The 10,469-nt window shown below is 51.3% G+C and overlaps 2 protein-coding genes across 2 annotated transcripts in view; one reads left to right on the top strand and one right to left on the bottom strand.

Moving 5' to 3' along the window:
- The first annotated feature begins 238 nt into the window (after positions 1 to 238).
- On the top strand, positions 239 to 2,732 carry LOC142599008 (CD5 antigen-like). The gene is made up of 3 exons (XM_075738536.1): positions 239 to 613; positions 1,195 to 1,524; positions 2,430 to 2,732. Exons 1-3 carry the CDS (start codon positions 295 to 297, stop codon positions 2,462 to 2,464), a joined length of 684 nt encoding a protein of 227 aa, XP_075594651.1. The 5' UTR covers positions 239 to 294; the 3' UTR covers positions 2,465 to 2,732.
- Positions 2,733 to 4,601: 1,869 nt separating this feature from the next.
- The window catches only part of LOC142598991 (scavenger receptor cysteine-rich domain-containing protein DMBT1-like), an 87,489-nt gene continuing 81,621 nt past the window's right edge, over positions 4,602 to 10,469 (bottom strand). The window contains 5 exon segments of the mRNA XM_075738502.1: positions 4,602 to 4,972; positions 6,862 to 6,901; positions 6,903 to 7,186; positions 8,036 to 8,359; positions 9,062 to 9,385. Coding sequence (XP_075594617.1) covers positions 4,602 to 4,972; positions 6,862 to 6,901; positions 6,903 to 7,186; positions 8,036 to 8,359; positions 9,062 to 9,385 — 1,343 coding nt within the window.

Here is a 10,469-nt window from a genome sequence, read left to right as displayed (position 1 = left end):
GAATGCGCTGGGGTAGGTTATTTGGGGGGGGCTACACCTCTCCCTTTATGTCTGAAAATGAACCCTGTGATTTGTATCTCAAAACAGCCTTCTGGTCCCACAAACACCTATGCCTTTTGGCCATTCCCAGTTCAAAACCCAGCTCCCAACCACCAAAGACTTGGGATGCTAGAATACCCTGGGCTTTTCTTCCTCCTCGTTTGGCAATAAAGAAAGCCTCACTGGGGAAGAAGAGCCCTCTTTCTCATTCCCTGCCTTTACCTGGGGTGTCTGCTCTCTCCAGAAGATGTAGACATGACCAAACTTGAGATTCGCCTGGTGGATGGTTCCAATCCGTGCTCTGGGAGAGTTGAGGTGCTTCACAAGGACGTCTGGGGGACCGTCTGTGATGACCAGTGGGATTTACGGGAGGCGAGGGTTGTGTGCAGGCAGCTGGGCTGTGGGACGGCACTATCAGCTCCTCGGGAGTCGAAATACGGAGAAGGCAAAGGCCAAATCTGGCTGAGCGACGTGAACTGCACAGGGACACAAGCATCCCTCACCGAATGCGAGGCGAAGCCATGGGGAGACAACATCTGCAATCATGTGGAAGATGCTAGTGTGGAGTGCTCAGGTAACACCCCCCTCCATCTCCCATCCTGCAGATGCTAGGCAGTAGGAAGGGCAGATCCCACCACACACATGCCCCCTGCCTAAATCAGGGCTGGTCCTAGGCCCCAGTGCGGTTCTGTGGATGTCTACTGGTGGGAAGAGAGGGATGCAGCTGAATAACTCATCCCATTGCTGGGTGCCAGCCCTGTGAAGCAGTGCAGTGGTCACCCATTGAGCCGGGGGGGGAAAACGTGGATGTACCTGACCCAGGGGCAACATTAAATCCTCTCCTGCCTGAGAGTGCTCTGGTCCCTTGTCCCACCTCTGGCCTGCAGGATGACTATCATCAGCCGACTCCTTGAACCAGACACACAGTAGAGCTTGCAGCCATCCATGAAGACCAGGATAGCTTCCTCCTGCTCTTTCCCACCGCCCCTCTCCCTGGGTTTTGTGTCTTCCTCCCCACCCCAGAGAAGCCCATCCCTTGCCACATCTCCGGTGTGCTCAGAGACACCAGAGCCTCTACTGAGCAGGCAAGCTTTCCACAGGCAGCGGGGTGTGTAGGAGGCTCCCTTAACCTTTATTTTCTGGGCATTGGTGCAGAAGTGGACATTCCTGAGGAGGGGCCTGTCCGGCTCGTGGATGGCCCAAACAAGTGTGCTGGGAGAGTTGAGGTGCTCCATGAGAACCGGTGGGGCAGTGTGTGTGACGACCACTGGGACATGAAGGACACCAAGGTGGTGTGCAAGCAGGTGGGCTGCGGGTCACCGCTGTCAGCTCTGGGAGGTGCCCGCTATGGACGAGGGTCGGACATCATCTGGCTGGATGATGTCGAATGCAATGGGACGGAAGAGAGCATCTTTGACTGTCAGGCCAGGCCGTGGGGTGAACACAACTGCTATCACGGAGAGGACGCTGATGTTGTTTGTGCAGGTAACTACCCGTCACCGTGGCATCTGAGGTGATGTGGGGACAGGGTCAAACACTTCTAGCAGAGTCAGCAGGCTGGGCTGCAGGGGACAGAAGGGAGGAGGGCTCCCCCCAGCTCAGGATAGTGCTGGTGGAGGCAGGGAAATGGATAGAGCAGAGAGCCGTAAGGAATATAGAGCGTCTGGTTAGGATGGATGTGGTGGGACCAGCTGGTGGGAGAGGAGCATCAGTAGAGCGGGGGGAAACACACCGGTGACAGTCTGGCTATGGGGTGGATCCTGCTTGGGGAGATGCTGACAAGGGACTTTTGTGTAGGGCAAGGCTCCTAAAGGGCAGAAAGAGGGAAGGTAGGGCAGCTTCTGGGGCTGGAGGTAATGACGAGCATCTGTGGGGGCAACGGTTTCTGGGGCGAGATGCCTCTGTATCGGTACATCATCAATACTCAGTAAATGTCTGAGCTGGACTCTCTGGAGCTCTTGGGAGCTGAGTTCCTGACTTCTCATGCCCTGATTCTCGGGAGAGAAGCTTGGACAGGCCCTGCATGGGTGAAGGGAGGAATCCCTGGGGGTCTTTGGCTGGTGTCGTTATGGATGAGCAGGGCTGTAAGGGCTTGGATTTCACCTGGGTGCTGCACCGGGTCATGCTGTCAGGACCACGTGCTGCAGTCCTCTGGAGGAGGCAGTGCGTTGTGCATCAGGGTCAGAGTCTGCTCTTCATGCAGCCCTGTCCTTGCTGCCACAGGGCCCTGTCCAAAGCTCAGGTGTTGGGTTCCCGACAGCCCCAGGTTCTATAACCCAACCCAGGGACTCCCTTTGGGAGCAGAGTCCTTGTCACTTTGGGGAGGGAATTCTGGTGTCAGGGTGTTCCTGGGAGCAGATTTTGCTTTACCTTGTTCCCCTTCTCTGCAGTTAACAAGAACCTGGAGGAGCCAGAAGCGCCGTGATTGCCAGACTGGCCCCACTGGGTCGTGCTCGTCTTGCTGCAGGAAGATGGGCCAGCAAGATTCGGCCGAGAAGGCAAAGGGCAGGGATGTTGCAGAACCACCAGTGTGCCATAACGGGATCCAGGGTTTGGCAAAACCATTCCCTCTCATCCTTTGAAGGATCTACAAACGTGGTGATAACCGCACTGATGGAAAACCCAGCTCAACACATTATTCCCACTGAAAAGCAAACATCTCAAAGGATCAATAAAGTTCCCCTCAAACGGAACACATGGCTGTCTCATAAATTGCTCGTGGACCTCTGCTGCCTGAGCACATATCTGGCAGAGAGCTGTTGCTCCAACATGATGACTATCTATGTGATGAACGAATACAATGAATATTTATACCAGTGGCTATGGCAGCATGCCATTTCTCAGCTCTGCAGAGAAGCATTTGCCTCCGCTGACATTCAGATCAGTAACAAGGGCAGCCATAAGAGCCTTGGGATGTGAACATTGCACAACACAAGCTTATCCAGGAAGGGTTGTCTGTCCCTCCTTGGAACGGACCAAGGGGAATTGCCCTCCATAGGGAACAATTCACCTTTTCCTCCTTCAGTTTTCCCACAGACCAAAGCTGGCACTTGACAACGGGATAATTTCCCATTTCAGTGATGACCAATCAAGACTTAGCCTCCAACAGAGATTTTTTTTTGCGATTTGTTGCTTTCCAAAAAGCAACGTGCTTTGTGCCCATCGGCACACTGCAAATGCTTTACCCCCAGCAAAGAGCAAAGTTCTTCAGCTCAATATCAACACCTCCAAGTTAGTTGACCAATCTCAAGCTAGTTTTACGGGAAGGACAGATGACTGGGTCCTCTCCCCCACCTACCCCCAGACCAGTTCATCCCATTCCAAAGCAGGTCTAAAGCAGCTCATATCATCATGCTTGCGGGAGGTGCCCTAGTTCAGTGTGGCTCTGGGGAGGACAGAGATGAGGTGAAGCTGGTGGTAATCTGACCATGACACTGAGCATCACACAGACTCACAGAACACGAAGTTCAGGTACATGTCTACTTTTTTTTTTTTTTTCCTTAAACAGACAGTGAGAAGAGGCACAGAAATGGTTTAAGGCTTAGAGGGCCACAAGGTTCGGTCTGTCTTATGAGAGGGCAAGCTACGTGAGGACTTCACTGCAGTAACTGAACACTTCTGGGGGGAGGGTACTGGCTACTCAGGGCTGTCCAAACCCATACAGCAAGAGCCAAATGTTTATATTCTGTATCCATACAGTCAGCACAAGACGACTTTTGTGGATTAGAGGCAATATCAGCGGGAGAGGATGAACTGAGATGGGAACTGTATGACCTATTGGGCAGGGAAGGCATGCTAATATGAGATGCTTTGAGGATTCCAGTTGACTTCAGGTGGTCAACAGTGTTCCCCAAATTCTCCACCCCTCTCCACCCCTGAGAGAAGATGCCTGAAAACTTGTCTTGTGGCAGGAACTGTGGCCAGTGCGACCATGTGCAGGCATCCACAGAGGTGCCCAAATTAGATACACCATCACGCAAAGCTCCTTCTACAGCCAGGGGAGTGAGAGTCGTCTGAGGTGATTCAGAGGGCAGCTGGGCTGTCTTGCCCCATGCAAATGCCTCTCTCTCCATTAACTGAATAGGTTCCCACGGCAAAGATGCCCCTGATTTGGGCACGTCAGTTGGGTGCTTGCATTTCAGTGTGATAGATCTGAGTCTCAGTTGTTTGCTTCTGTACTGCATGCTCTTTGGACTTCAGAAATCGCTTTTGTTTGGGTTAGATGAACGTCGTACTCATGTCGGCTGGCAATGCCATCTCTCTTCTCCACTCTGGAACATCAGTGAGGTTTAGATCCCACCTGGAAAGAAACGTATGCAATCGAGACCTGTAAAAGCAGCTTGCTTTAGCGTGACAAGCCCCTGAAAGTTACTAGTGTTCATACAATATTTACTGATATTTAAAAAATGCAAATAGGGAAAATGTCACATGGAGGGATGGGAATCATCCCTAAAAACACCAAGCTCTGACTCCACACCTCCAATGTCACCCCAGAGTACTTGTGTAAGTCAAGAAAGGTAGACTGAGAAAGGACAACCAGCCCCAACATCCAGCCTAGGAGCTTAGTATCGATTAATGCTTTGTAGGAAGGGACCTGGATGAAGGTTACCTGAGCATACGATGCCCGCATCTTCTCCATGATTACAGTTATGGACTCCCCAAGGCCTTGCCCCACACTCAGAGAGGGCTGCTTCTCTACCGGAGCATTTCACATCATCCAACCAGATACGGCCAAAACCTTTTCCAAAATAAGCTGAACCTGGGGCGGCCATGGCCGTCCCACAGCCCAGCTGCTTGCACACCACTGCAGCATCGCTCAAGTCCCAGCTGTCATCGCAGATCATCCCCCACTGCTGGCTATGAAGCACCTCAACTCTCCCGGCACAACGAGTAGGACCATTCACCAGCCGGAGAGGAGGCACTGCTGGAGTATCTGCACAAAAAGCAAGCGAGAAAAGATAAGTGCACACAAATACGCTGCACCTGAACCCTGCTGTCCCCCCTGTAGGGGACAAGTGCCGAGCAGGGTGTCTCACGGATGAAAAATAGATGGCTAAAGAGAACATTCGGGGTTAGCCCAAACTCTGTGTGGCTCTGCATGGCCCACAGACTGGCAGAAATGTCCCAGTTAGAACCAGGAGTGGTATTTCAATCTCCCAGGCAGGAAGACATGCTAATGCATCCCTTCCAAGCAGGCATGTTTCAGATGGTTTGTTTCAATCGCTACTGACTGCTACGGCGGCACAGGACCCTGTGCCTGCTCCGTATCAATAGCAATCTGCTGGGCTGAGCTCTGAAATCCAAATCTGATGTTATCTGCAGACAAAGCCTGTACAAAGGGAGCCATTCAGGAGCCGCCAGTTGGGTGTCTTCTCCCATTTGAGATGCACTGGTGCATCCTTGCCATCCTCCAGCAATCATGGGTCTCATAGCTCCAGGGTCATATCGTCTAGCCCCAGGTAGATGTCTGCATACTGCTAGGTGTCTTATATAGCATTAGGTACCCATGTCCAGGAACACGATGCATGCTCAAATAAACTGGGTCAGATATGTGAAGCTTCCTAATGTCCATCAGGGAACAGACTGTCCAATGCCCACATTTCCTGAAACTTTCTTTTGGCCTTACACGTTTTACGTCAGTTACTGCAACATTCACCATATGCGTTCTGGATACTTTGCTAGGAGAAAGCAGATCATGGTACTCCATATTAACAGACACTTAATCTTCCTTGAAAACTGTCATGGCTGCTAAAAATGACCATGTCATTGGACAATAAATGGTCTTAAAAAGCACCTGCCAACCCTTTCCTGCACTGAAGCAGTGTGCCAAAGAAAATCAGTCAGAAGAGGAGGTTAAAATTACGTTTTTAACAAAGGGTCTGTCCTGCCCATAGCTGAGAACCCAGCACTGGGTGACAGCATTTCAAGCAGCTCAGCTGCAGGCATGTACTTTGCTATGTTCGTGGTAGGGGAGATGACTCCTCTTGAAAGAGCGTGGAGTTCTCCTCAAGTTTCCCAAAGCGTTTCATGGAAGGAAGGAGGGACTCCAGGAAAGCTCTGCTAGCTTCTCACTCTGACATGCCAGGAATGTCTAAAAGAATGGCTAAAAGTTGAGAAAACAGGATGCCTGATTTTAAAGAAAACATTGGGATTGTTTAGGATTGCTCTGAAAGAGTATTAGACGAGGTTTGTGAGCCTGGATAAAGGTCTGCTGGTCTGACCTCATAGCTGTCCTTGTCTGAGCAGGAGAGAAAACGGAAAAAGTACTTAGATAGATACTGTGTTGTAAAGACAGACACATCCAGCGATCTCAGGTTTCTAAAATTCTCTGTGAATCCTGGGACATTTTTTTGCTTCTCATGATGGAACGGAACGGACTTCCCAATCAGCCAGAGACCAAGATTGCTGACAACACTGCTTAGTTTTACCTGTGCTCTTCATGTAAAAGTGTAGACTCAGAGGTGACTCTGCCTATGTGACACCACAAGCCTGGACCTCAGCAGGAATGGGATATTTTTGGGAACCTGTCCAGCCCTGGAAAAGTCTTAGAGCCTTCGGGAGAAGGGATACAAACCTTGATACAGGTATCAGAAGGGGTCTTGCTGGTGGTAACTCTGCAATTCTGGATCAGTGGTGACTTCTGACAATGGCCCAGGCCATGCGTGTTGTATAAATCACACGAGAATGTGTTTATACACCACGGTGATTAATAGCACACAATAGGACCATCATGAGCTCAGAGAAGACGCTCCATTGAGGGCGAAAACCTTTCCCCTGCACATTTCCCAACACCATCAAGACTGAGACACAGAGAGGTGTTACCTGAGCACACCACACCAGCGTCTTCTCCATGCTTGCAGTTAATGGGATCCCCGAGGCTGGGCCTTACACTCGGAGAGGGCAGCTTCATTCCCTGAACAATTCACATTGTCCAGCCAGATGGGGTCAGACCCTTGCCCAAAATGAGCCGAACCCGGGGCTGATAGCACTGCTCCACAGCCCAGCTGCCTGCACACGATGCTGGCTTCAGCTGTACCCCAGCCGTCATCACACACGGTTCCCCACTGCTGCTCATGAAACACCTCGACTCTCCCAGCGCAACGATTCGGACCGTTCACGAGCCGGACGGGAGCTGGTTCCGCAACACCTGGACCAAAACACAATTGCAAAATGTTTGAGGAGCTTTGCGTGCCTCAGAGCTCTGTGGAGAGGGCAAAACCCCCTCTTTGCAGGGGTCTGGAATCACAAAATCACAGAATCACAAAACATCAGAGGTTGGAAGGGACCTCTGGAGATCATCTAGTCCATCTCCCCTGCTAAAGCAGGATCACCCAGAGCAGGTTACACAGGATCGTGTCCAGGTGGGTTTTGAATCTCTCCAGAGAAGGAGACTCCACAACGTCTCTGGGCAGCCTGTCCACGTGATCGGTCACCTTCAAAGTGAAAAAGTTGTTCCTCATATGCAGATGGAACTTCCTGCGTTCCAGTTTGTGCCCGTTGCCCCTTGTCCTGTCACTGGGCACCATTGAGAGGAGTCTGGCCCTTTCCTCTAGACACCCACCCTTTAGATATTTATCAGCGTTGATAAGATTCCCTCTCAGTCTTCTCTTCTCCAGGCTAAACAGACCCAGCTCTCTCCGCCTTTCCTCATACGAGAGATGTTCAAGTCCCCTCATCCTTTTTGAACCCCCTTTGGAAGCCAACACGGCTTGGGCCCTTGATGTGTAAAGTGGCGCTAGATGCCTATGGCCTCACAGCTTGGTCCCACATCCTTGGCTGGAGCTTTTCAATAAATCCCTCACCTGCAGAGTGATCGTAACTGAGCACCCAGGTTACTTCGCTGTCGGCAGAGCACTGAAATGGGGAGGAGGGAACAGAGGACTGGTGGAAACAGTGCATTTGAGAGTGCTGAGACCCCACTCATGAGCCTCTGCACATTCCTAAAACTACAGACCATCCCTCGTACCCCACATTGCATGGCATGCTTTAGTGGTACCTGAGCACTCCACACCAGCATCCTCTCCGTGATTACAGTTGTGGTCTCCCCAAGGCCTGGCCCGACACTCGGTGAGGATGGTTTCATCCCCTGCACAGTTCACATCGTCCAGCCAAATTGTGCCAGTTCCTTCTCCAAACCGAGCAGAGCTGGTGGCTGAGACCGCTGCCCCACAGCCCAGCTGCCTGCACACCACTTGAGCATCTGTCAAATCCCAGCTGTCGTCGCAGACGGTTCCCCACTTCTGATCATGAAACACCTCCACTCTCCCAGAGCAGCTGCTCGAACCATTCACCAGCCGGACTGGAAGCAGCTCAGCAAATCCTGTGTGGAGAAATAATGAAGACCTCAATTCTGTGTTGTATTTTGAGCTGTGCTGAAGGGTAGACCACTGAGCTGATCACTCCTGGGTTGCATCAGTCTGGCATATATTAGCTCAGCAGACCCTTGCAGCAGTTTCAGTCCCTTAGAGTGGTGGTCTCCAGCGGAACTCTCTTGTTGACTAGTCCCTACTAAAATCAGCCAGCTCTGTTTGAACCTTTATCTCATTAGGAGATGACAGCTATGCCTGCAACCTGTTGTTATGGTGGACCAGACTGGGGGGAGTAGCACTGGGCTGGCTAGCAGAGCTGGGAAGGCACAGGGACCTGTGGACTGACATTGGTCCAGGAGCACCAGGTTGCCTTGTGGTCTTATGGCTGTGTTAAGGACTCTTAGCATCTGGGATCAGAATTTTGGAAAAGCAGAAGGAACTGACTGACGACTGCTAATATCAGATGCTGAAGTTGCCTAGCTCTGGTGTTCATGAACATCAGATATCCGGTGCTGGGGACTGGAGACAGGCCAGTCAAATCTCAGTGGAGGTGCCTATTTCCTTCACAGGTGTGAAGACAACCCACTTTTGAAGCATTCTGTGTCACTTTGTGTGGCAGATCTGTTTGTGCTGAAGGACAGGCCCTTCAGGGTGTGTCTGAAAGGGTCACCCACAAACAGCTTCCCCCATGACATGCCTTGAGTGATGGGTACCTGTGCAAACCACACCGGCATCTTCTCCGTGCCCACAGTTATGGCTTCCCCAAGGAGTGGCTCTGCACTGGGAGAGACCAGCTTCTGTCCCTGTGCAGCTGACATCATCAAGCCAAATGAGGCCAGATCCTTGCCCAAAGTAAGCCCCACGGGTAGCCGACAAGGCCTTCCCACAGCCCAGCTGCCTGCACACCACTTCTGCCTCGACCAAGTCCCAGTCATCGTCACACACAGTTCCCCAGCGCTGGCTATAAAACACCTCGACTCTCCCAGAGCAGTGGGTCAATCCATCCACTAATCGAAGCGGGGCAGGTTCTGCAAAGCCTACAGGGAAAGAAAAAAAAAAAAGAAATCAGGAAAGTATCTGGTGCAGAGTCTGGTGTATCTGTCCTCCACTCGGCAACAAACTTCGCATCTCTCACATTTTTGCATGGGAAAACATTGCATAAAGAGGCAACACAAGCACTTCCTCCACCATCACAGAAGCTCAGCAGTGGATTTTACAAACGAAAATGTACTTGGGGTGGCAGAGGACAAGCCTCAGACTTCTGTAAATACGGATGCCCAGTGCTTTTAAGATACTCTAGCCTCTGTCTGCCATTGCCAGGGGTTTCAGGTCTGCTGTGTGTTTTGCTGACAGCCCCTTAGAGATGACCCAGGTCCCTTAACACACACCGGAAGATGTGAGATACCTAGAGGTGCCAGAATCACTCTCATATTGTCTATCTCTATCTGCCTCTCAGGCTCACATTAATGCTGTTTTCTTAACATACTAAGACCCTACAAACTTTGCAAAACTCTGTAGGTGGCTACAGAGGAAAGACACTGATTAGAACCTCATTGCAGGAAAGGTAGGTGGAAACCAACTCTTCTTCTTCCAGCGTTGTCCAAGCAACCAGCATTTTGGTAATAACTGCCCACCAGCAAATGCCTAATGGAAAACCAGCTGTGACATATGCCGCCTCTTGCTTGAGCAGACAGCTGGTGAACTGGGAAGGAGTGGGTGCCTCTGGGAATCACGAAAGGAGACTTGGAGGTGTAACCTTGGGGCTCCAGTTACATGGGAGGACCTGACACTAATACACTGGGTGGGACAGTACAGGCAAAGGGAAGAACCTCACTTAAGGCAAGAGGCTTTGAGGAACTTCAGAAGGAACTACGTCTACCGGCATGAGGGTGGGATGGCGGGGCTGCCAAAGCCACTGCTCCCTACAGTGAGAGAGGATGCTCTACCAAGGCATCTACTGGCCACGTGCTGTAGCGTGCAGAGCCCTACAAATAATTCCTGCAGCACCACTATCTTTTACTGGTGGCTCACGTGGTGGTGGGGGAAGAGGCAAGACCACTTTAGGTCTTAACAGTATGAATCTCTTTTTATCTTACGGTTCTCTTGGTTGTTGGGGTCATT

This window comes from Balearica regulorum, chromosome 33 (genome assembly GCF_011004875.1).
Source record: "Balearica regulorum gibbericeps isolate bBalReg1 chromosome 33, bBalReg1.pri, whole genome shotgun sequence".
Classification (NCBI taxonomy): domain Eukaryota; kingdom Metazoa; phylum Chordata; class Aves; order Gruiformes; family Gruidae; genus Balearica; species Balearica regulorum.
The sequence above is the reverse complement of the archived record's forward strand: the minus strand, read 5'-3'. Positions and strand labels throughout refer to the sequence as shown.

Coding starts and splice junctions, on each gene's coding strand:
- LOC142599008 (XM_075738536.1), top strand. CDS start 295: ATGACCAAACTTGAGATTCGCCTGGTGGATGGTTCCAATCCGTGCTCT. Junction 614..1,194: donor TGCTAGTGTGGAGTGCTCAG/GTAACACCCCCC, acceptor GCATTGGTGCAG/AAGTGGACATTCCTGAGGAG. Junction 1,525..2,429: donor CGCTGATGTTGTTTGTGCAG/GTAACTACCCGT, acceptor CCTTCTCTGCAG/TTAACAAGAACCTGGAGGAG.